At 39.0% G+C, this 26,710-nt stretch overlaps 3 protein-coding genes and 1 pseudogene across 3 annotated transcripts; all 4 read left to right on the top strand.

The window, feature by feature from the left end:
• The first annotated feature begins 265 nt into the window (after positions 1-265).
• Positions 266-1,749, top strand: LOC146391505 (uncharacterized). The gene is made up of 3 exons (XM_084918784.1): positions 266-409; positions 945-998; positions 1,166-1,749. Exons 1-3 carry the CDS (start codon positions 281-283, stop codon positions 1,454-1,456), a joined length of 474 nt encoding a protein of 157 aa, XP_084774910.1. The 5' UTR covers positions 266-280; the 3' UTR covers positions 1,457-1,749.
• An 8,660-nt stretch (positions 1,750-10,409) lies between these two features.
• LOC146391504 (uncharacterized) lies at positions 10,410-11,066 on the top strand (annotated as a pseudogene).
• An 8,823-nt stretch (positions 11,067-19,889) lies between these two features.
• On the top strand, positions 19,890-21,014 carry LOC146391503 (uncharacterized). The gene is made up of 3 exons (XM_084918771.1): positions 19,890-20,100; positions 20,309-20,362; positions 20,502-21,014. The coding sequence occupies exons 1-3, from the start codon at positions 19,984-19,986 to the stop codon at positions 20,784-20,786; spliced, it is 456 nt and encodes a 151-aa protein (XP_084774897.1). The 5' UTR covers positions 19,890-19,983; the 3' UTR covers positions 20,787-21,014.
• Positions 21,015-21,583: 569 nt separating this feature from the next.
• On the top strand, positions 21,584-24,134 carry LOC146391502 (uncharacterized). The gene is made up of 6 exons (XM_084918759.1): positions 21,584-21,797; positions 21,933-22,069; positions 22,229-22,276; positions 22,694-22,771; positions 22,909-22,962; positions 23,052-24,134. The coding sequence occupies exons 1-6, from the start codon at positions 21,683-21,685 to the stop codon at positions 23,250-23,252; spliced, it is 633 nt and encodes a 210-aa protein (XP_084774885.1). The 5' UTR covers positions 21,584-21,682; the 3' UTR covers positions 23,253-24,134.
• The last annotated feature ends 2,576 nt before the right edge of the window (positions 24,135-26,710 follow it).

Below are 26,710 nucleotides of genomic sequence, written 5' to 3'. Positions count from 1 at the left end.
TTTGAAAAATTGTACTAAATTGTACAAAGTGTGTTGCATTTCAGTAGTTTCAGCATTTCTTTGTAAGTTGTGTGTTCTTTACACATCTTGGTGTTGTAAATCTTTTGATTTATATGTAAATTCATATATAAATAAATATTTGTATTTATTTATATATAAACAATAATCGAACTACAATTTAAAAATCTCCAGTCTGGAAAATTGTTATTTACTTCTTTATGCACATTTTATGTACTTTATGTACATTTTCATCATAGAGAAAGATTTAAACAGAACAGCGATGGCAGCAGCAGCTCTAGCCTCAAGCAGTGGAGTGACTGTTCCCAGTGCCACCAAAAGCCTGTTCCTCATCTTCACCCTGCTGTCTCTGGTTTGCCTTTCAACTTCACTGACAAACAAGAACCAACTGGTACATTCAACATTGCTTAGTCAGCAATTGTAGACTTAGAGACCATGTAGTAAAGTTTTTTGCTTAACGGTCAGTGATTTTTTAATTGAAATATTTTGCTAGTCAAAAGACTTTGCATGTGAACACAAACACATTTCTGATGAAATGTGTTTTTTTTAAATTATGTATTCATTTATTTCTATACATTATTCAGATTTTTTGAATGTCTATCTGATTATAACAATGCAAGCAGTGCAAAGCAAAACAAAGCAAATAAACAAACAAAAAACACTGTATTTCAAACAGAAAAGGTGGAAGCCAAAGCAATGGCATTTGTGCACCTACTCCTCATGTATTTTACAAAGTTTAACTAACTACCAAAGCATTAACTTCAAAAAAATCAACTATGTATTTCTTAAATACTTTTTTTAAACTAACATTTAAACTTGACATAAGTGCCACATGTGCCATTTGTTACATTATATGATATAGTACAATGTTAGGCATATATATCTCCCAAACTATAACCATGTCAATGTTCAATTTGGATTTTCAGGAACAACTCGGAGAAACCTATCGGAAAACACAACAACAAATAGAATTACTGAAGGTCAGTACATTTTCTCACATGCTTGCCAAACATTGTCTAAGCGTAGTGGTGTATTGGAGAACTGAAAAAGTGATTTGTGTACATATGACAATATATAATAGTAAATTATATTTTAGTAAACAGAATTTGTGGAATGTTATGAAATTCATTCAATGTTATCCTATTAGGCTGAGCATGAGGAAGAAGTGGCCTCCATTAAAGAGATGATGAATGAATGCAGTCACGTTATGGACCCAGTGATTGTACTGGTGAAGGAAACGATGCAAGCATCACGCGATGATGATTTTCCTCCACTAGATAAATTTATGGAGGGCATTAAAAATTACATGAAGAAAACTCAAGCTTACATTGACATGAAGCAAGAGGAGTTCAGTGGAATAATTGAGGAAAATGAAAAGAAACTGAAGAAAACTAAGAAATCAATTGAATTTCTTGAGGAACAGGAAGCTCATTTGTAACTTCCATGTAAGGTATTTCCTTTTTCTCTCCTTTTCTCTATTAGCATCTATTGTACCTGTTTAGTTCCCCTGTCATACAGTATTTTGTAAAAACTATGGCTTAACTTTTTGTGCCATCCTTCATTACTGTTTCACATAAAGTGACCTAGGATTTTACTATTAGCTACAAGTGTCCAGAGGATATTATGGGTTGATTATAACTTTTAAGGAATACATTTGTGGTACTTACATCTTTTTCTGACATGATGTATCTTCAGAAGTGGAAACAATGTTTATATGAACTGACACATAATAAAGAGATATACCTACTGGTATTGTTTGTTGTCAAACGATCTACAATTGCTAAATGTTACTTCTTATACTACTAGAATTTTTGATACAGTTTTTTTTTTCTCTCATTTTGCTATTGAGGAATTTGCATATGTCTCAAAGTGACACTGTTTATATTCCCATAGCATTTCCGGAGGCCAGCACGAGGGAAAAGGACCCAAAAGGAGACACAGTAAACTCAGCAATGACTACACGTGTGATTTTTTTCAGTGAATTACAAACACTCAAACCCTCAGAAACCTAATATAATTTCACAACAACTATTTACATAAATGTACTCAAAGGGTAATGTGCAGTGACATGTGGGGGATTGGACATAGGTAGTTTCTCAGGGAACACTGGGAATGCGGGGTAGACATGGAGGACAGGTCAGCGGTCACAGAGTCTCTACAGCACAGGAAGAACAAAGTTAGTGAGGTGAACCAAGGCAGGCAGACCAAGGAGTTAAATAATAGGTGCAGCTTCTTGTAACTGAGTGGATGCTCAGTTTTAGGGAGGCATTGCTGATTCGAGTGAGTGGTTTTGTGGCAGGGAAAATTCCAGAAAGTGCAGTACTTTGAGGCATATGGCGGGCAAGGGGCAGGCAGAGAAAGGAGGAAATCCGAATCTTGGCTGAGCGGTGAGCTGTGAATGGTGAGGATACCCAGCTGGAGGCTGCCAATGGAGCGAGTGAGAAGTGAGGCAAGCTGCAAGCTTAGGGAGAAAACTGGTAAGGCAAATGTTGACCTACAGGAAACACAGAGAGTTGACAAGACCAGGTTTAAATGCAACCTCCTAATTGCAGCTGATTAGTCCCAGGTGAAGGAGATTCCCTGACTCCGCCTCAGGGAGGACCCAGGTAAACTGCTGCCAGCCCCAACGACACAACCACCAACCACAGCCATTGTCACTCAGACTGTGACAATTCCTGTGAACCCTGTTCTTTGAAGCTATTCTATGTCATCTCTTCATTTAATTTATTTATTTTTATTATCTTCCATATACACATCACTAGCTCAGATTAGACCATGTATATGCAAATTTATGGGTTTAATTCTTATTTGTTTGATTTTTTTTAACTATATTAACAGAATTTATTCAGCTGCAGTGTTTATCTATTCATACTTCATGTTCTAGTATTTCACCTTATAAACTATTCTACAGTAAAGAACCAAAGTATTTGAACACCCTGCGTCTTTTCAAGTTCTCCCACTTAAAAAATTAAGGCGTCTGAAATTCACCTTGTAGGCGCATTCCCTCTGTGAGAGACAGCATTTTAAAAACAATTCCGGAAATAACACTGTATGATTTTTAAAGAAAATATTTGTATTGGACTGCTGCTGTTGAGCACCTGAGAAAATCAGTGTTAATATTTGTTACAGAAGCCTTTGTTTGCAATTACAGAGGCCAAACGCTTCCTGTAGTTCTTGACCAGGTTTGCACATACTGCAAGAGGGATTTTGGCCTACTCCTCCACACAGATCTCCTCTAGATCTGGCGCTGGAGTTTCGGCTCCCTGTCGGTAGAGTTCAGTGTAGTGTTCTACCGACATTGACCTTTGAAACTGTGATCCCAGCTCTCTTTGTGTCATTGACCAGCTCTTCCCCTGTAGTTCTGGGCTGATTCCTTACTTTCTTATCATCAGTGATAGCCTACGAGGTGAGATCTTGCATGGAGCCGCAGTCCGAGGAAGACTGACAGTGAACTTTTTCATTTTCTAACAATTGCTCCAACAGTTGATCTATTTTCACCAAGCTGCTTGGCAATTGCCCTATAGCCCTTTCCAGCCTTCTGGAGGTCCACAATATTGTCTCTGGTGTCTTCTGGCAGATCTTTGGTCTTTCCATGGTAGTAGTTGGAGTCTGACTGACTGTGGGGAGGACAAGTGTCTTTAAAGAGCTCAGACAGATGCTACTAATTCTGCCACGACGAGTGGAGTGAGCCATGTGAAGAAAATAAAGGAGGATCCAATCGCAGGCACTGGTGAGGGTGTGAAGGAGGTTTATTGAACACAAACCACAAGTAGAAAAATGGCAAACAGGACTGAAGACTATCTAAACTGAGAACAACTAAACTACTAAACACGAACCAGAACACAAACATGAAGGAGGGTGGACAGAGGCAAATGACGATGGACAGCAGGGAGAACACACGGATGAATCATGGTAGATACACAGACGGACCAGCGACTACAACAACAGAAGACACGATTTAAATACACTCAGAGGAACACAGGGAGATTACACACAGGTGGGGAACACAGCTGGAAGTACTTAACGAGACGAGACAAGGGAGGCAAAACTGAATACACTCACATCAGACATGGATTTTCACAATAAAACAGGGTACAAGAAATCACTACACCAAGACGCAGACTAGATACAGAACTAACCCTACACAAAATATGAGAACATAAAACCTGAGAACAAAGCCCTAAACCAGAATCACAGAAATATAATTAATCATAATAATCAAAACACCAGAGAAACCAAAAACACTCCATGATGCAAAAATAAACCAAAACATAAGAAATAAAAATACCTGGTCAAAACTGACCCAGAAACGTAACGGATTCAGATTAATAAATTGAGTAGAGGTGGACTTTTTAAAAGGCATGGTAACAGGTCTTTGAGAGCTGGAATTCTTGCTGATTGCCAGGTGTTCAAATACTTGTGTGCAGCAGTGGTATACAAATAAAATCTTTAAAATTCATACAATGTGAATTTCAGACCCCTCCATGATTTCTAAGTGGGAGAACCCTGCAAAATCGCAGGGTGTTCAAATACATATGTTCCTGACTGTATTAAAACCAGTAATCTTCACAGCAGGTTTGGCCTGAAGTACAGTAGCGGCTCTTGTCACAGAATTTTCTGTCATAGGAGAGTTGAGTTGTGTTGTTCCACACATAATATAGTTAAGTTTTAAAGATACATAAAACCTGTTTGCTCAACTGATGGACTCAGAGGGTAATAAGTGCTTAGTGGGCACGTGTCTGACACAAGTTTTATGTACTTTCCATTTGTTTATTAATGTTATGTAAAACAATGTATTAAAAGGGAGTTCTGCTGTAGTGTGCGGTGCGGAGTGGTGTGTGGGGAGCCATTTGCACCGTTATGTTTCCATTCAGGAAATAAATATGCAACGACTCCTTGCCTTCTTAAAAAAAATACAACACAGCGCAGAGTCGAGGAGTTTGTTTGGGCAGACCTTTTTCAGCGGGGTGAAGCAGAAACTGGTTACACAGGAGAGCCAACACACATCAAATATACCAGTTCACAGTCATACTGGCTCTGGCCTTGGGCCGTCGCAGCGTCCCTTTTATACCCTCACACTCAACTCTCTATATTTTTTAGTTACAACAGGTTTTTGTCCCACGGGCTGTTGCTGGGAAAAGAGCAACTCCCTCTATCTTTTCTCAGGATGCTCCTGGCACTGGTCATTTAGGGAGTTTCGTCCTTCTACCTAACAGTTAACAGATAACATAGTGAAACATTGTTAAGCAAAGCTAAGCAGTTTTCACAAGGTCATATTGACACATCCACATACTTCATCTAAGCATGCAAAGGTTATACAAAAATCCAAAAATGAGATTCTAAACACCTACATCTAAATGTATGACAATGTGAAAACTAGAATTTTCCCTATAACACCCTTTTCAGTGAAGTGTGTGACTAGTGCAGAATGGATGTGGTGCTCATGGTAAGAGTTAGGTTACATAAAGAGTAGGAGAGATTAATTTGGAGTTAAGCTGATGATGGTGGTATAGTGTCTAATTTAAAGACAGCATAAACAAAGTACTGTCAGTAGAGGTGTGTAAAAGTACGTGGCAAAAGAACCGAAGACAGAAGGAATAACAGCCCACTAAATAAATTATAAATAAAGTATTCAAACATGAACTATGAATATATTATCTGAATATAATAACCTTTTTGTGTTTACTGTCAAGTCTGTTTCATTTATAAAGTACATTTAAGCAAAAGAAGTTGACCCAAAGTGCTTTTAACACAGGCACGTTTACATTACATCCATCTATTCATGCATTTTTCTACTGCTCCCACATAGCAGACAGGTCTGGCCCAGATCTAGTACCAAGTCGGTGTTCTGACAAACCATCCTACCGTAGGTAATTTATGCACATTTCTGCTGTCACAGAGTAATTCCAGCACAAATTTAAGTAGGTATGATGGTTTGCCACTTAACGTTGCCCATCAGAGTATGCTTGTAACTTATATTCTTAAAGCCAGGATGGTTTGCCACTTCATTTTACCTGTTAAAGTATGCTTATAGGTAACATTCTGAAAGGTAGCATGGTTTGGCACTTAATTTCAACCGTCAGAGTATGTTTCTTGCTCTTATTAACAAAGGTAGGATGATTTGCCACTTAATTTTAGCCGTTACAGTATGTTTCTAGCTCATATTCACAAAGGTAGGATGGTTCGCTACTTAATTTTAGCTGTTAAAGTGTGCTTCTGGCTCAGATTAACAAAGGTAGGACAATTTGCCACAAAGTTGTAGTTGTTAAAGTATGCTTGTAGGTCACATTCACAAAGGTAGGATGATTTGGCACTTAATTTTACCCGTCAGAGTATTTTTCTAGCTAATATTCACAAAGGTTGGACGGTTCGCCACTTAATTTTGTGTTGTGCGCATGCGCAGAAACAACGGGTACGATGGTTTGTCAGGTCGGATGGATCCCCAGAACACCGGCACTGCATGCTGACTTCTGGCATGGTAAGTGGTATGTCATCCAGATATGGGCCAGGCCTGGCATAGATGGCACTGTCTATTTGATGGCATGCCACAACTGGCCCGATTGTGGTTTTGTTTATCTGGCCCAGGCCCATAGGAAACAGGTCTAGCCCGGATCTGGCATGAAGCTGGCACTTCTGACTGCTGTCATGGCAGAGTGTATGTCAACCAGATGTGGGCCAGGTCTGGCAATGATGGCACTGTTTATGTTGTCTAAGGAGCTTGGAAAGAAAAGCGTCTGGACTTCTTTAAGTTGCTTAGAGACGTTTCACCTCTCATCCGAGAAGCTTTTTCAGTTCTACGGTCAAATGGTGGAGAGTCCCAGATTTAAACCCAGTGGGAGTGTCCCCCCACAGAGGGACAAAGGACCCCCTGATGATCCTCTAATCGCCTGAGCCAAGGTGTGAAAACGGGTGTGGGTCACAATCAGCCAGGGTTTTGGGTGAGCTCATTGTGAAACCTGGCCCCACCTTATCATGCAATTTCCTGAGGTCAGATGGCCCAGGGTGTGAGTGGGCATTAAAGCGTCTGGGAAGGGAACTCAAAACTGGATTATTAGATGGCAGGCAGTTGGTGTCATAAGCCACCGTCTCTGTTCAAAGATGGTCGCTCACAGTGGACATAAATGGCTTCTTTCACTCCTCTTTCAAACCATCTGTCCTCTGTCCAAAATGTGAACATTGGTATCCTTGAAAGAGTGTCCTTTATCCTTAAGATGCAGATGGACTGCTGAGTCTTGTCCTGTGGAGGTGGCTCTTCTATGTTGTGCCATTCGCTTGTGAAGTGGCTGTTTGGTCTCTCCAATGTAGAAGTCTGGGCATTCCTCGCTACACTGTACAGCATACACCACATTATTAAGTTTGTGTTTTGGAGTTTTGTCTTTCGGGTGAACCAGTTTTTGTCTGAGTGTGTTGCTGGGTCTGAAATGCACTGGGATGTCGTGCTTGGAGAAAACTCTCCTGAGTTTTTCTGATACACCGGCACTGTTTATGTTCTTATTTTCCTATTTTAGTTAGAAGACCCAAATGAAAGGGTTGCTAAACACTTTGAGTAATCCGGGAGAGTAGAAAAGTGGAATATAAGAATCAGTCCATTCAGTGTTTAAATAGAGTTTTGTCATGTTACTTTTGCACTAATATGTTCCGGCACATGTTGTTATTAAATGGTTTGATTACGGTACACATTAGGCTCACATCTGGGGCCAGAGTTTAAACTGTTCTGGGCCAGCACAGGACCAGCAGTGTGTCTGCAACTGGCCTTGTGCTGGCCCATGTGTAGGCCACATCTGGCAAACCAGATCTCGGCCACCAAAGGGCCGTCATGTCTTTGCGGTATGTGGGACATGTGTAAGCACATTGTGTGGGCCAGATCAGGACCGTACCAATTTTGCTGTGGTTTCAGGTCATGGAGACAGGAGTCTAAGCAGAGAAGCAAATGAAACCTAAGTCAACAAAAAAAGATCTTTAATCATTTACTGGGTTTTGGAAAGTGTGTTTGCTTAAACCAATAAATAAATAAATATGCAACTCATTGCTTAATGTTCCCAAAAGTGTGCTAAACATTGTCTTACGTTTAACACATCTCATCTCAAAATTAGTCAACACTATAGCCCTCTAGGTTTAAACAGGTTTCTTTTGAACTGAAACCTGATTTGTATATTTAGAAGGGTGCACTCAGGTAAGACTTTAAGGTAATCACTGCAATTGTGAAACAAAGTTGTTACTGACAAACTGTTGGTACCAAAGGGAAACTTTTATTTGAAGTATTTCCCTTCTTTTCCTCCCCAACCCCATCCCTGACTGCCTCCCCCTTCCCGCTCCACCACACCTACCCACCCACACAAGTAGGGCCTTGGGGTGCAGGTGTGTCACCGGGGTGCAGGGGAGGCATTCCCCCCCGTCCCCTTCTGGCCACCTGTGCTTCAATTTTATTCCACAACTTAGACATTCACATCACTCACACTCTCATAACACATACATATAGGGCCTTGATGGTGAGCACGCTAACGGCGTCCAGAGGACGGTCTGTGTGTTCAACCCCACCTCTGGTGCCGGTGCCCACCTCTCAATTTTAAACCTATGTAGACATTGAGGGTTCTCGGGGGGGGGGGCCCTCCCGGGTTTTAAATGTACTTTAGAACAACATGCAGCAACACTACACATGAGCGGGAGGAGGGAGGTATGGGGTCTTCACACACCCCCGTTCTCTGCTGGCCATCAGGGCGGGGGAGCTGGGAGGAGGTGTTGGCCACCCGACTGGGATCTAGGATGCGGGGCCTACCTGCTGCTGCGGAGCTGGGGCGGTCTGCTTGCCTCCACCCCGGCGGAAAGGGTAACATCTCCTGGGTCTTGGTGCCGTTTCCCCCTCTGGGGATGAGGGTACCTGGACCCGGGGTATAGAGTATGTTTGGGGAGTGTGATTATGTGTACAATGTCCATTTGTGTCAAACTTTACGTTGGGTGAGTGTTGAGTATTTGTATATGTGTGCATGAGGGTGGGAATGCATGTTTGTGTCTGTGTGTGCCTGTTGGTCTGTGTCTATATGTCAGGTCGGGTCTTAGACTCCACCTCTCTGGGAACTCCCAGTATGGAGGCCTATCTCCTCTCACCACACTCCTTGCCGGTGGCTGATGCCCTCAGGGGTCGGTGCACTGGTGGTTTTTGGTGTCCGTGGCTGGGCGCTTAGGGATGTAGCAGCTCACTCCCGGTGGCTACTTGGCAGGGCCTGGCACCTGTTGCTCGGTCAGGTCTCTTCCGGGGCGTAGGGGGCCTTCGGACCTCCGGCCTCTGGGCCTGTGGCTCGGTTCACTCTGGCACAGCTGGCTGCTGGCAGAGTCGGTGGGCACGCCAGTGAAGCCCCCTCTGGCTTCTGCTCCGTGGCTGCTGGGTGACCCCTCGTTTGGGCTCTCCTCAGCTCTTCCCAGGAGGGTGGCACGGATGCCCCTCCGGTGGTCCTCCTTGGGCTCTCGCACTCTGGGGCCTCTGGATGTCTGGGGCCTGGATCTCCTCCATGTCTGCTTCATGCCCTGGGGGACGGGGCTATGGCTCCCTACACCCTCTAACAGACCGTTACATGGGGAAACCTTTTGAATACAAGCATGCTGATCCACACAGGGGTGCACACAGGTGTTCACTGTCCATAGACATAAACTACACCTTTCTTGGTTGCTACCTCAAAGCACATTTTGCGCTGTCGGTCCTGCGTGCTGCACCACAACTTTAATATTAATCTGCTGTTTACACTTAGCTAGATTAATGCGATGGTGTTGTGTTTATTATGTTGCTCTTTTTTTTTGCTTGTTTTCTCTTCTTTTTCTCTCAACAGGTGATCCAGGAATTTTTTGTTTGTTTGTTTGTTTGTTTTTTCTCTCTTTCTCTTTTTAAGTGCCCTTTCTCACTGTCCCTCTTCCCCTCTGTTTTTCTTTTCCTTCATTTTTCTTTCTCCCTTTCCTATCCCCTAGTCATGTCTGTCCCGTCTGTAACGACTGAAAATAAAATAAAATAAACAATTAAAAAAAAAAAAAAGATAGTTAATGAATGACACAAAATAACCTTGATCTGTCAAATCAAATTTAAACCAATTAAACAGTGTTCTCAATGTTCTCCAACCTATAAGGCAATATATTATGATCAGGTATAGCAGCCGATAATGTCTTATTTCATAGTCTAATCTTCACATGCTTTATCCAGAGTACACTCCCTGTTGATTCACCCACTAATTATGTTCACAGTATCTATTATTGTAGGGTCTACCTTACAATATAAAGCGCCTTGAGGTGACTGTTGTTGTGATTTGGTGCCATATAAATAACATTGAATTGAATTGAATTATTTACTCACTGTGTCTTTATGAATTTGCTAGCTTAGCTTAGCTCGTAGCCGACTCGCTAGCAGCATGGCCTCTTCACCTGCCCTGCCTACACTTACCTGCTCATTGTGTCCAATGGTTAGTTACTCCTCGTTTTAGCAGTAATGATACTTGTAATAAATGTAGCCTATTTTCAGCTCTAAAGGCCAGGATCACTGAATTGTAGACTTGACAAAAACGTCAGGCCCCTGTAGCCGAAGGTAGCATAGGCCCTGCTAGCTGTCCTCCGGCAGATTGTCCCGAACAGCCAGGAAAACAGGATGGCTGGGTGACGGTGAGGAGGAAGCATAGTCTTAAACAGAAGCCCCAGGTACACCACCAACCTGTTCATGTGTCTAACCGTTTTTCCCCACTCGGTGACACACCCGCCAGGGGTCAAACTCTGGTAATTGGTGATTCTGTTCTCAGACATGTGAAGCTAGACACACCGGCAACCATAGTCAATTCTCTTCCAGGGGCCAGAGCAGGCGACATTGAGGGAAATTTAAAACTGCTGGCTAAGGGTAAACGTAAATTCAGTAAAATCATAATTCACGTCGGCAGTAATGACACCCGGTTACGCCAATTGGAGGTCACTAAAATCAATATTGAATCGCGTGCAACTTTGCCAAAACAATGTCGGACTCTGTAGTTTTCTCTGGTCCCCTCCCCAATCAGACCAGGAGTGACATGTTTAGTGTATGAGATGAGTCTGTTTGCAGTTTTCCAAGAGTAGTTTAATTTATTTAATTAAATGTTGATATTTAGGATTTAAATATAGAGTAATAGTGTGTGCCATGTACACAAATACAAAAAAAGTATCCTGATTTATATATTGTCTAACTTATCCATGCCTTTGTGACTTCCAGATTAGACTACTGCAATTCCCTTTACTTTGGTTTCCAATCCGTCTTTACAGATTACAGCTTGTTCAAATGCTGCGGCTCGCCTCCTAACTGGAACTGGAAAGTTTGCTTCTGTCACTTCAGTTCTTGCCGACATGCATTGGCTACCCATTAAATATTGTATTGGTTTTAAAATGTTGTTGCTTACTTTTAAAATTATAAATAATATTGCACCTAGCTATCTCACTAACCTTCTCAGCCTGTATACTTCTAGTCGAGCGCTAAGATCATCAGGTCAGTTACTCTTGGTGGAACCTAGGGCTCGGCTGAGGACCAGTGGCAATCGTGCTTTTTCCTCAGCTGCACCTAACCTATGGAACAGCCTCCTGCTACTATTCGTGCCTTGGACTCTATCCAATCTTTTAAATCACATTTGAAAACTTACCTATTTAACTTGGCATTCCCGACTAGCTGGTGCCCTCATCTCATATCATTTTAATCTTATTATTGTATCTCTGTTTAGCTTCCTTGTTGATATTTTATGTGTATGAATTGACCCAGTCTTCAAATTGTGGTCTGATACCTACCTACTATATATCCCGCATTTTTGGTTAATTGGCGCTTCCCATCTGTTAGTGTTAGTGCTAGTGTATTTTTGTATTTTATTAATGCTTGTATGTAATTTATTTTAATCTATTACATTATTGTGAAGCACTTTGGTGTACCTTTGGTTTTAAATGTGCTATATAAATATAGTTGTATTGTATTGTATTAACACTTATAGAACAACAAAATGTAAGGCATAGAATTGTATTTTTTCTAAGGGAGTGAGCAAGAGGAAATACCCATGAAGGACTGACTGGAATACCAGAGGACAAGAAGACAAGACATGGAAGTACATGAATCACTTAACTCAGGGGTGGGCAATTCCAGGCCCCGAGGGCCGGTGTCCTGCAGGTTTTAGATCTCACCTTGGGTCAACACACCTGAATCACAGGATTAGTTTGTTACCAGGCCTCTGGAGAACTTCAGGACATGTTGAGGAGCTAATTTAGCCATTTAAATCTGCTGTGTTGGTTCAAGGACACATCTAAAACCTGCAGGGACACCGGCCCTCGGGGCCTGGAATTGCCCACCCCTGACTTAACTGGAAGTAAACAATATTTCTGAGCCGTGACTACTACCACCTTTACAAAGCATTTCCTATGAATGTGATCTCAAAAGGTATTGTCATCAGTTTGAGGATCCAACGCACAATATGTGCATATAGTGCGATACCCTTTTTTCACCTTCTACGTTCTACTGTGTTAGGGTTTTATGTATAGTGACAATTTTTTTTAATAAGCAGAAAGGGACTTCTGAGTATCTTTGCATTTTGATCAACAATGTCATTTTTCTTTTTGCGTTATCTCCAGCCATTTTTATTACTAAAACCAAGTGAGTCACTGGGGTAGAGGGCATATCCAAAGTGAAAGAGTGAATGAGGAAAAAAACAGTCATGCAATCAAGCAGGGATGCCAAGAATCTGCACCTGTCAGTAACTGATTGAATGAGTTGGAATGCCACACACTCAGAGGACCTAAAAAATACTGTGACCACTGTCATTCGCATGCACATCCTGAAAAGACAGTAGAAAGAGGAAGAAAGGTGACCACGTATAAAGGAAAAGAGAAGTGGTATGAAAGAAAAGGGCAGTCAGCACTGAGTGTTGCCACGGCCATAAAACATCACCTTTGCAAAGCCTTGTTCCTAAAAATGTGATGTCAAAAAGTATTTGGGACCTCAGAGTGAAACAAAAAGTAAAACAGTTTTTCATGAAGTGAAAGACAACACATTTTCTTAGGTTGCCATGCACAACATGTGTATATGGTGCAATAACCTTTTTTCCACTTTTTACATTCTACTGGATTAGTAATTTATTTTTGTAGTGTTATGGAAATTTTAACAATAACCTGCAACACACCCAGTGAGCTTGATTTGAAGTGGGTTTAATCAACACATTGCAATGTGGAGAGAGCAAACCAGGGAAACACCAGGACCATCTCTGAATTGTGGCCACCGCCCTTACAGAACGCAGCTCTGTGCAGAAAGACTTGCGGTGGTGGCTTGTGTGTCTACATCAGCTCGGAATGGTGCAAGAACTCTGTGCTAGTTTCAAATTACTGCTCATCGCTGTAAGAGTTTATGACTGTTTGATGCAGACCTTTTTATCTACCTCAAGAATTCACCTCTGTGCTCATTACAGCAGTGTACAGGTACATCCCACCCAGCACTAATACTAAGGAGGCCTCTGATAGGAGCTCTGAAACACAGGAAAGGGCCGTTACTGACTGAGAGGCAAAAGAGTGGATCTACATGTGAATATTGTCTGAGGGGTATTTTGCTTACTTGCAGACATAGTGTGAGATACTTCAGGAGGGTAGCCTTGGGAGTGTCTCGACAGGGAGTGAGAACTCGAAGGAGTCCAGGTGGTGCATGGCAGGATGGATGGCAGGCAGGTAGGTGAGGTGAGTAGCTGATCCATTCTGAGAGAGGTTAAATACGAGTGTTGCAGGGGAGACCAATGCCTGAGAGGGAATGTAGTAGGGGGATGACAGGAAGAGAGAAGCTGCAGAGGAGTGTGTACAACTGCAAACCTGCGTCCTGGTCTCAGCTCTGGATAGTCTCATTTCAAGGTGCTTAATAAATTTGGCCAGATTTCTAGAAATGAGTACTGCTCCATCCAGAAGTGGGATGGTTGCCGTCTTTCCTAATAAGATCAGATTTTTCCCAGAAAATTCCCCAGTTATCTAGAATTTTGTATTGTTATCAAATCCAGGTTGTGACTGAGACATTTTCACGTGCAGAGTGCAGAGGTAGACGTTTTGGTTCAGGGTGCCTCTCACTCTGTACAAGTCACCGACCCTGGATCCAGTAAAACAGCCCCAGACTATCACACTTCCTCCTCCATTTTTGACAGTTGATGTCGTATAAAGATCCTGCATGATGAACTGAAGATTTCTCATTTTGATTCATTATTCCATATTACCTTCTTCCAGTTTTCAGTAGTCCAATGGCGGTGTTTCACGGCCCAGGCAAGCCTCTTTGTCTCATTCTGTCATCTTAGCAATGGCTTTCTTGCAGCCTGCAGCTCGAAGTCTTCTCTTCAAAGTTGAAACTGAGACTTGCTTACTATGACCATTTTTAAGCTGTGCTTGAAGCTGTTGTCATGTGAGCCGCCTATAATGGCTGCTAATTCTCAGAAACTTATTCTGATCATGAACTCTAATTCAGTTGTGGCTTTGGGTCCAGTTTCTGAGTGCCTTTTGATGGTGAAGGAAACTTTACTCACTGATACCTTGCCTTTCTTTGCGATTTCTCATACCAACATTCTAAAGTGTTGTGATGGTCTGTCTCTCTTCCATTGTTAATTGCCTTTTTCTCACCATTTTTAGTAGCAACACACTACTTTCTGCAGTACAATAGTGTTCAACGTATGCTCAGAAGGGTATGGTACCACAGTGTGTTCCAACACTGTTTTTATGGAGACAGAAGGGGTTGTAAGTAATCCAAACAGGAACCCATGTAGGAATTAGTAGCTCCAGCTTTCGAGGCTAGATCAACCTCCATTGCTGCAGAACAGCTTTAAATTGTTAACTGATTTTGAGTTCCCTGAAAAAGGCTTTTTTGTATAATTCTGAAATGTACATTATTTTTCAGTTTGGGGTCACCACTTACCTTTGTACCAGTTCAAGCTATTCACTGGACTTGAATGGCTTGAACTGAACTAACTTTTGACTGTTAACTATGCAATAATATTGCAATATTATTGCATAGTTTTTTGATTAGTTTTTTGATATTTACAGTTTACAAAAATCATTTTTCAAACTGCAATATTATGTCCTCAAAGTTAACCTTTGTCAATATCTGCTTTATCTAATAAAATATAATTATGTCACTTTAGGTTTTGTGTCCTAACCGATAAGCTGGTGGACAAGATTAAGTTCAATACATTTATTTACAGTGAATGCTCTGTTAGCCACAGAGGGATAAGCAGTTAGAGGGTCTCTGGGCTCCAGTTCAGGCAAATGAAGTAAGTCTCTACTGGACAAAAATCCCCCCCCCCCTCCCTCTCACTATGAGAGAATCTGAAAATGCAAGTAAATATAGTCTGTGGTAGAAACATCAACTTATGCTAACTTAGATTTAGAATTAAAATTTATATTTCAAATTTCAGGCTTTCAACGAAAGAAGTGTCAAAAGTGTTATGTAATGTCATGAGATCTTCATTTATTTACAGCACAGTGATGTTTATCTAATCATTTATATAATTTATCAACAATTTCTGTAAAGGTAGACAAACTGTACAATTTATTCCCATTTCTGTTATCTAATATAAAAAGGAACACTTGACTTAGTTATTCATGAACAGACCATTTTCACAGCTGAAATTAATTCAATTCAATTCAGTGACTTGAATTCAATTCAGTACAATAAATTACAATAGGGAAAAACAGCAATGTATTAATACCACTAGGATTTCAAAAAATTATTCTTGTCTATTGTTGACATAACTAATAGAACATTAACAGAAGGAAAATGTTTCTATTTTGTGTTAGTTTAAAGAGACATACATGGACATATTTTTCAAATGCTATGATAGTTACATTTAAATTGTATCAAAGTTCCATAGAAGTTGTCAAAAACAAAAAAAATCATAGTTTCAAAGGAAGTTCTTGTAAAAACTAAAGGGCTGCAGCGCATGTGAATCATAACTTTTATCGGTTGACATTAAAGTTACAATTTAGTGTACTGCTCCTCAATGTATTCAATCAGTGTCTTCATTTTCCTCAGTTGCTTTTCCTTGGATGTAATTTCTTCATCAAGTTCTTCATTTATGATATGTAGCTCATCTTTGACTTCTCCTAATAAAACCTTAAGGTCCTCCAAATCTGTGTCAGAAACTATTTAACCAACAAATGCATTAGTTTTCTTGATCACTGCTATCATTGGGCCCATGATGGCCAGATACTCATCTAACAGCTCTGAAAATTTCAGCATGTCTGACTTGTCCTCCTAATATGAAAACAAAATCTCTTCATGACAAAACATAAATAAATAAACAACAAACTCATTTACCCTGGTTAACATAGCTGTCAATAAATAAAAGCCTTTTAGTAAAAACAGTCATAAGAAATATATTACAGGTGATAAATAGTCAATAAATAGGTGTTAATGGTTAAAAAACTCATTAAAAAACATCAGCAATGATATAATTCATGATATAGTATTTCATTTGTGTTTAAAAACATGTTAAAAGTTAAAAAAAAAAAAAAACAACTTCATGGTGTTTTTTGTCTTTTGCTGAAAAAAACTGGTAGGATTAATCCATACACCTCTGCAAAAGAACAGCGGACTCTCAAAGCACCAGATAACCATTCAGAGTAATTCCGGGATTAATAGTTAAAGGACACAGAGACAATTTTGTTTGTTTGTTTGTTTGTTTAAGGGGTTATTCAGCCTTTTGCTGATTTGTTTTCAGTTTTTTACATTTTTTGTAATTTATTTTTTTGGTCAACCTTACATTTCAACGCAGTAATGGTGTTAATGGAAATGTAAATAATTTTGTTGGGTTAAAACAAAATAAGAAATGGTTGAAATCTAAAGGTGAACTAGACCAAAATTAAATTAAATCTTGGGCCTAAAGAACTAAACTTGATTTAAAATAACACAGTGTTAACTCAAATAGATTTAAGGATAAACTCGAACTTAGAACTTGAAATAAATAAAACAATAACCCAGGTTGAAAATAACATCCTTTTAAAGCCAAATAAAAGGTTTTGAGATAAATAGGATAAATTAACAGAAATTACTGAACTAAAAAGGGAAATAAAATATCTTGTTTTCCTCAAATGTGGTGTTGAACGTTTTATGTAATGTGTGTCAACTGTCTGTTCTCTGTTTTTACAAAATAATAAGCCGGCAATTTAAACTTATTTTCTGGTCTGTGGTCTTTATTACATGTTTTATATGCAGTGAGAAACTTTTACTGCCATCAGTTCATCCATTTCTTCTTGTGCTTTCTCATAACATTCATTGAACACTTCCTGCACCTTGACAGTGAACATGTGGTTATAGTTTGGAATTGGCTGACAGACGTTTTCATATAGTTTCATAGTACATGACAAAACAGCTGCATATTAAAATATGGAAAATTAGTTTACCAGTTGGTTCTTGTTTGTCAGTGAAGTTGAAAGGCAAAACAGACACAGCAGGGTAAAGATGAGGAACAGGCCTTTGGTGGTGCTGGAAACAGCCACCCCTCTGCCTTTGGCCAAAACAGATGCTGCCATCTCTGTTTGAAGTAAATAACATTAAAACTTAAATTGTAAGGCATAAAATATAAAATAATATAAAATATAAAATATTTACATTTTTTAAAAGAACCTGAACTTTTAAATGCAAGTAATTAGATATTCTAACTGAAAGATTCACAATTGAGACTTTAAATAATTGTAAACCAAATGTTTTAAACTGAAGATGAACAGAAAACGTTTTGATTTTTAAAAAGAAATAATGAGCTATAAAACGAACTTAGATATGGTAACTCTTAGTTTTCTAATTTATGGGTAATGTAAACAGAAGCTGATGAACAAAAAAACTGAAGAGATCGCACAACACGCAGTGGTTTTATGTAGACTTGCAACCACATTGATGATATGTGGTACCTCACTTCTGATATCCACGAGCTATACACATGACCAGTCTCAAGCCATCGCTGATGTTTCACTTTCACATAAATCACATGTTGAAGTTTACTGTAATGTGAAACTACTGCTTAGAAAGTGTTTAGATTAAACTGCAAATGATATCCATATTATACCATTGTTTTGTATGAGTTCACAGACTCCCATTTCTTATTTATCATTAAAAAATGGGAGAATCTGATGGGTAACAAATGAGTGTTTAATTAAATTAATGTTTAAAGTTCCATAAGACTGTGTTAGTTTTTCAGCTGCATACCAAGGGATGAATCACTTAACTGGAAGTAAGGAATATCTGAGGCTTCTACTACTACCACCACTTTTGCAAAGCTTTGTTCCTAAATGTGATGTCAAAAAGCACTGTCATACATTTCAAATTTCAGTTTTGAGTGTATAAAGTGTCACTAAATTATCGGCTTTGTAAGGTGGAGGTTTATTAGGATATATAAACTCATATGCATCCATTCTCTTCCGTTTAACCAATTCAGGAATGCAGGGGGGCTAGAGTCTTTTCCAGCTTTCATATGACAAGAGGGAGGGTACACCCTGGACAAGTCACCAGTCAATGCAGGGCTAAGATAGAGAGACAGACAACTATTCACACTCACATTCACACCTGTGGACAATTAAGATTCACCAGTTAACCCAACCCCACTCACTGTATGTCTTTGGACTGTGGGACCCATGCAAACCTGGGGAGAACATGCAAACTGAAAGAGCCTAGCCAGATGGTAGAGTTGACCCTGCAAGGCAACAGTGCTAACCACAATGATGCTCCACAGTGTCTGAAGTGACATGTGTATTAGATGAGTGGAAGAATTTATTTCATTTATGTATTATTCACATAATTTTATTGTATTATGCCTTGGTGCCGCTGGATTTTAGCATGTCTCTCACACTCATACTTTTAACAGATGGTATCTCAGGAAGTTGGGGGGAAGCATCCACACACAAAGGAGATTCGATTAAACAGCTTCAGCCAAGGTTCAAATGGAGATCAACTACCAAGATCCGGGTCACGGCACCAAATTGTGGAAGGAGACAACGCCTTCTGTCTGATTCTTTTTGGTAGAGATCACGCAGAGATGTTTCCATGTTTTACACAATCCTTTTATTACCCATTTTCCTTACAGATGCATATGGAGATCAACACACTGCATCCTATGCAGTCCTATGCTAAAGGCTGATCTAAAGAATTCCACACAACAGTTACAGTTATAACCTCTGATCTCCTCCCCCTACAGTAAAAAACCCCACAATGGAAAAACACTGGTACAGTGGCCAGGGGTGTTGACACCCTGACCCCCATCTCCTGTTAGGGCAATGTGGGGTGATCGTGGCTCAAGAGCTGGCAGTTCATCTTGTAATCGGAAGGTTGCCGGTTCGAGCCCCAGCTCTGACAGTCTCGGTCATTGTGTCCTTGGGCAAGACACTTCACCCATTGCCTACTCGTGGTGCCAGCATCCGGCAGCCTCGCCTCTGTCAGTGCGCCCCAGGGTGGCTGTGGCTACAATGTAGCTTGTCATCACCAGTGTGTAAATGGGTGGATGACTGAATGTGTAAAGCGCTAAAGGAATCATGTGCTGAACTATGACTAGCTGTCTGTCACTGGTTGGCAAACATGAACCCAAACACCTATTTTGGTTTATGTTTCTGCCATTTTCTGTTTCATTTTTGAATTCACTGTGGAATTCCTTTAAGGGGCACAGTAGTTCCTGTAAATGAAGTTGGTATTTTTCATGTAATGCAAAACAGCAGAATGTGACTTCTTGGAATTAAAACTAAAGTGGTAGTTTGACACACCCACAGCCGAGCCTTGTCAAGTAGGAGGTGACACTGTGTGTGTGCTTCAGTCCTTCATGTTATAACTCATCACTTCTCCTGTCAAAAGCAGGTAAGAACAGGAACATTGCTCCATGAGGAAATATTGCAGGAAGATTTTCATGCAACATCTCTACTTAAATTTAGAAAGTGCACTTTATAACTTCCTTCCTTAAATCTTTATTTATACTTTCTGCTGTTTCGGAAACATCGATGGCAGCAGCACATTTGGCCATGAGTGGTGTCACAACTGCCAAAGGCTCATTCATGATTTTGACTCTGCTGTGTCTGGTCCATTTTTCAAGTTCAGTGATAAACAACGATCAACTGGTAAAATGATTGTTAACTTTTTTCCTTTTGTAAAAAAAAAATATTTTAATAAATTTCACTTAAAATATGTACTCTTACACTCAAATTGTGACAGTCTGATTAATCGATACATTTTTATCTTTATTTTTAATATTCGTATTTTTGTCCCAATCACATGTTTCAGGCACATATTTGCTGACATGTTTGCATGTTTTCTCTGGTTTTGCAGGAGGAACTGAAAGCAAACATTCAAAAACTCCAACAAGAAACAATGAGAAAGAAGGTGAGTCTGTCAATATCAATGTTGAAGACATCTGTAATGGCTAACATAAAAATTATCATCATAGCAAAGTCTCTTTGTAATTCACTACATATTTTTGTATATTTTGTTATATTAAGTAGGATCACTTTTTGTCCTCCAGGCTGAATATATTTTAGACAGAGCCTACATTCCAGCTATTCTTGATGGTATTGGACGCTACATGGATCCTTTGTCCGAATTTCTGAAGTCATTGAACGTTTCTACATTGCTACTTACACCAATACTGGATTTAATGGATGACCTAAAGACTTTCCTGGAAGACAGCAAGAAATACATAATTAAATACTTTGAGACAATAGCTGAAGAAATCAAGGACAATGAAGATAAACTAAGCAGCGTGATGGCAATATTAACACATCTAGAAAAGCATAAAGAAGAACTGTAAGATATTAGTCAGTGTCTGTCTCAAGTATTAAATGTTCTGTATTTCTAAAACTTTCATACTGTGCCGGTTTTGAGTCAAGAAATAACTTTGTCATATTTTCTTTTCATTTTCTTTGTTTTAATTGAGTTTAAATGCAAACACAAGACACAGAACTGAGGTTGTGTCTAAGTAACCATATTAACACTGGCAATTGTTAATGATTTAAATGATGAAAGTCTTTTAATGTGAATAAAGACACGTTATTATTTTCATGTTTTTTCAAATTGTGATGTTCGTGAGAAAATACAGAAGCTGTGGCTGATTGTTCTCTAGTGTTTACCCACTGCCCAAAATGTAAATTCCTTATGCCACAAAATGCAGAACACCCATCACCTGATCCTCTCATGTAGGCCATGTGTGTGTGTGTGTGTGTGTGTGTGTGTGTGTGTACTGTTATTCCACACTACTGACTAGATGTTTTATACTGGTGTTAAAGAGAGAGTTTAGTGCTACACTAAATCACATTGTAGACCACAACAAAACAACAGATCTTATTTGACTTGTAAATCATCAGTGACACCCTGGAAAAGAGAATGAGCAAAATTCATGAACAAATATGTAATAATACATAACGTTTTATATGATCATAATAGTTATTATTGTTTTGTAGGCTGTTTTGTTGTTTTTGATTTAGAAATTAATAATTTTACTACTATAAAAACTCATCATCTAAGTAGACAAACTATGTACTAATGTACATACATTATTTACTAAAACTAAAATGTTATAAAACTTAATGTTTGCAAGCTGCTGAAAATGGGAGACCAATAACTAATGGGTCTCTATTCCTATAAAGTGGACCAGAAAAAGGTTAGTTCAGTCAAAATGAAAGTAAAATTGCAGCTAATGCACGTGAGATGAAAGAAAGTGAAAGGACAACAGAGTGTAGGGAACCTTTCAAACACGCCACCTCATTGTGTTTTCGTTCTTTACCAGCACAGCACATCAGATCGTCCTCCATTCACAAAGCAGGTAAGATCAGTAACATAAAATATGATGTTTGCAAAGTGTAACATTAAAATTTGTTGCCGTATGTGTGTGTGTCAGTTTCTTATTAATGTTATTGACATGGTGTCTTAACCTAATGGATTCTTTTAATCCTAACAGTGATGGCAGAAGCAGCTACCAGAACAAGAGGGCGAACTTGCTTCAGATTCATCAAGTGGTTGTTTGTCTTTATAATTCTGTTCATCTTATCTCTTCTGTGCCTTATTTTCATGGCAATCTGGGCCAAGAACCAAGTGGTAAATTCCTCCTTTGTCAATCTCTTGATGTGGCAGTAATTACAGGATTATTTGTACATACATGTAAATTCTTCCAGTAATTAAGAGCTCATTAAATGTTGGAATTGTTCCTTTTTTTATAATGGTATAACCCATATAAGCCGCTGTTGTTCTCTCAAGTTTCAGCAAACACTGAAAAGAGTAAGCGAAGACATTGACAAACACAAGGTGGGTGAGTTTGCACGTTTCTCAAAAGGCTTTGAAAGTCTGTTATGTGTGCTGACAGAAAACAAAAATAATTCATTATTTAAAGTATTTTCTTTATCAATTCCGTTTTAATAAACATATTATGAAGTGATCAAATTTAGGATATTTGTGTTTTGTTGTTTTTTTTTTTGCTTATGATAATTTTTATTTTTACCTACCTTTACCCTTACCATTACCTTCTTGGCTACTGTTAACTGAATGCTCAAACAATGCCATTGGTCAGTTGCAATGTTGGTCCTGGACAAATATATGTTGCAACGACAACAACACAGTAATATCAGATTGTGCAAAAGTCATACAAGTATAGTATTTCCCTGTACTTACTACACTACTCAGTATTGTGTAGTAAATTGAATTGTACCATTTTTTTTTCATTAGAAAGATGGCGTGTATAGAAGAGCTGCAATCACAAAAATATTTGATCTCGCAAATTCACTGGATAACAAGGAAAAGCTGGTAAATTAAAATTGACCAATTTCTTAATATTTAAAAAATATATATTGTAACATAAATATGACCTTCCTTTTTGATTTTTATATGCTACTGTTTATATTCTGTAACACACTCACTATGTTCTGTTCCTTTCCTTTCAGGAAATATTCAAGGAAACCCTTCAAATAGCGATAGAACAGGAAGAGAGACTGAAGGTGGGTCAGTCAGTCTCCAGTTTATTCTCAGAAAGTCCATAATATGAGTAGAAATACTATATGTGAAAAGTTTTATTTTTCTCCTTTAGGAAGAATCCAGGTACAAAGTGACAACCTTCTCAAAACAATACAATGAAAAAATGAAGGAACTTATGCCTCAATTGAAAGAAGCAATGATATCATCATATCCTTTTTTTCCTCCACTGGAGGAAATAGTTGAAATTACATTTCACATGTTAAAAAAAACCAGAGCTTACATAGACAAGAAGCTGGATTTGCTGCAAGAATAGAGAACTCAGAAAAGATAAGTCACAGGAGTAAATGATGAGCTTCAGAAAATTGTAAGAAAAACAATAAATTGAACTTGTGTTTCTGTTTTCGTTTGTTGACCTATGTAACGTATATCATGTGTTTGTGAAAGGACATAATCTGAATTGTTTTTGTGACTTTCTCTAATTGTATACTTCTTAGCTGCGTAACATCTTGTCCTATAATGGTCTCGGAGTGGTATTATAAAGTGAAAAGATTTACTCCTGGTGTGAGGCGTAAGCAAGAGCACAGTTGAGCTCTTCAGTCTTGATGCTATAATGACTGCAGTAGAGAAACCTGGATCTTTGGGTATATGGCTGCACAACTTGTCAGTTTGTTGCAGTTATTTAAGTTCCAGTGTTGCAGTTGTTTAGGCTGTGTTTAACTTCCTTATCACAAAGAGATCAGAAAAAAGCAGACCTGCATAGCTGCATTCTGTTCTGTTCTGAAACTAAACCTGAGGTTTCTAAATCTAGCTTGTGCTTCCACATGCATGATCTGGTGTTGGCAGCATGTAACCAGTCACAGACATGAACAGGTCTACTGGCAAGTTGTACTCCCACCTCATGGATTCTCTGCAGACAGTAATATTATTTTGATCATATTAACTAATGTAATCAAAACAAGAATAATTTAAACAAAGCATATTTAAGCACAAATAGTACAGTGTGTGTGTGTCAATGTTTTAATTTACTTCTTTATTTAGAAGAGTTATTCTGATTCTAGAAATACTGCTACAATATATACCATTACATATTAACATATATTGAGTTAGGTAATAAAACTTTTGGTGATTTGTATCAATAAAGGATTTGGAACTGTGCAAACTGTGACATTTATGGGGAAATAAAGCATTTCTGGCTACTTCGTGAGATAAATTCAGTTTTTATAGACTTGAATGGTACAGTTCTGTCATGAAAGTCCAATCAGTATCAAACAATTACAATTTAGGAAATATAATTATATTGTTTATAATGGTCCTTTTCCCATAAATTTTGTATAACATATTATTATAATTTTTAATGTGCTCATTATCTTATAATTATGACATAATTTATGAAATATATGAATGATTAATCTAATCATTAAGTTATTTAATTCAACATGAAGGTACTGGCTAAGTCTCTGGCTTTATGAAAGTTTAATGTACTGATGAACTGAGCAGTTGTATTCACTAATTAAAGAGGTTTTAGTCACAGTAAAATTTGAATATATAAATATATTTATGAAAATATCAATCTAAACATTTGTGAATATTTTTTCTGTAACTGTAAATAGAGACCAACAACAGCCATGTCGTCTTACAAATTCACAATATGAGTGCCTCGTGTGTGAGTGGTGAGTATAGAGATTGACAGACCATGTGACTTTCGCGCATTGCATTGTGGGTACGAGTGGCAACAAAATCAAAACACTGCATCAAACACTAACATTTCCAGCACCGGTAATCAATAATTCTGCGGTTTTAATCCCTACATGCATTTTATTTGCCCCAAAAACAGTTACGTGCAAAATGACGGTGAACACAGCAGGTCCCTACAAAGACAGACTTGACGAAAAGGCAAAAAAAGAAAAAAAAGTGCAAGGAAAAAAAATCAAAGGAGTGAAAGAGTTAGACCCACACGAGCATACAGAGTGCAGTAAGGATGTTAGCGTGCTGCTCAACTTTCATCACGCACATATTTATTTATGGTCCTAAGTGTGAGTGCATACACACAAAATGTTTAGTAACTTCAGATCCCTGCAACAAGCCCAAGTCCAGATTACTTTGGTGATTTGGACTATTCCATTTGTAATGGAGACCAGGGGTTCCATTACCTTGTTGGCATTGTTAGTGATTAATTGATGGATTGGGAATTTAAAATAGCATAATAAAGAAAACACACTAGTTCTTATGCATTCTTTATTAGGTTTATTTGACATAGGATTGAATTGACAGCTTGTAAAGGTGGAGAGACAGGGGGACTGGTCATCCTACCTGTGTCAGAAAAGAGCCAAAGTTAGAGCTGCTGACAGTTAATCATTTGTTGGTAACCTAAATATATGTGAAATAAGAATTTGTAAAAGTACTCACCTGTCTTGGTTGCTTCTTGCAGGATGTGGAGCAAAAGAGTGAAAGCTTCTTCTTCTTCTTTGTGTTTAACGGCGGTTGGCAACCAACGTAAAGGAGCATTACCGCCTCTTACTGTTCCGGAGTATGGGTCAGACAGTGAGCTTACAATCTGTATCCAAAAAACAAAACAAAACAAAACAAAAAAAAACCTACACTCTTTCATAAACACCTATATCCTTCAGAAACCCCACCAGTTCCCTCACCTGTGCCCTACTACCCTCCAACACACTCTTCTGATTAAATTACCCAATTCCCCGCTCCTTCAATCTATTCTGCAGAACTCTCATCTCCACATCATAACCCTTGCACCGCAGTATTACATGCTCTACCATCTCCTCCTCCTGGCACACTCCAGAAAGCCCCATCTCATGTTCTCCTATCATCTGTAGTGTTTTATTTAATGCACAATGTCCCAGTCTAAGCCTGGTAATGACCACCTCTTCTCTCCTATTACCCCTATACCCTGCCACCTCCTTCTTAAGATGATACAATTGCCTGCCCTTACTCCCTGAATCCCACCGCTTCTGCCACTCCTTAACAACCTGCCTCCAAACCATACCTTTTGCTTCAGGTCCGCTGCTTTTAATTTCCATCTCAGTCCTATTTTTAGTCAACGCTCCTTTTGCAAAGAGTGAAAGCAGCTCAATCACTTGCTTAAGAGCTCCTGGAGCAGACCAGTGTGCCAGGTTAGGGAGTATGGTTAAGGAGGGTTTTAATTTAGATAGTAAGGGGTGAAGCTTATGTTATTGCTTTGTTTATAGTACGTGTTGGAAATATGTATATGTTTGTTATGTGCTTTAATGTTATTGTATGTTTGTTTGTGTGGAGGGCTATGTTTTCATTTTGATTAGTTAACCCCCATACTTGGGCTATTCCGGATGCTCACCTGAAAAGGTAGGCTTTGTCCCAATTAAGAGACCGCACGCTTGAAGTACGCGCACTACGGGTACTACGTACGGTGCGTACTATAAGTACGAGAAGTGCGGAAGTGACAGGCTTGTGAAATGGGACGGTCTAGCCTTCGTCGCGCTGTTCAGGTTGCCTAGCAACCATAATACTAACCGCGAGAAACGTTTCATACAGCATTGTGTGACAAAAATGAAGGAGAAAAAATGTTTTGTTGGTCATTCATTTTTGTCATGACATCACTTTGATTAGTTGACTATCTGAGGCTGAGACCACGGGACTGTAACAACATGATTGTTGGGCTTCATTTCTGTACTGAACAGTCATTTTAATATTAGTTAGTAAATAACTATTAGCTAATGTTGTTCATGAGACTAAATCATCTCACTGTGGTAATGTAAATATAATATGGCCAATATT

This window comes from Perissodus microlepis, chromosome 3, assembly GCF_051167445.1.
Source record: "Perissodus microlepis isolate ML-2025 ecotype Zambia chromosome 3, ASM5116744v1, whole genome shotgun sequence".
Classification (NCBI taxonomy): Eukaryota; Metazoa; Chordata; class Actinopteri; order Cichliformes; family Cichlidae; genus Perissodus; species Perissodus microlepis.
This window is presented reverse-complemented; position numbering and strand designations above follow the sequence as displayed.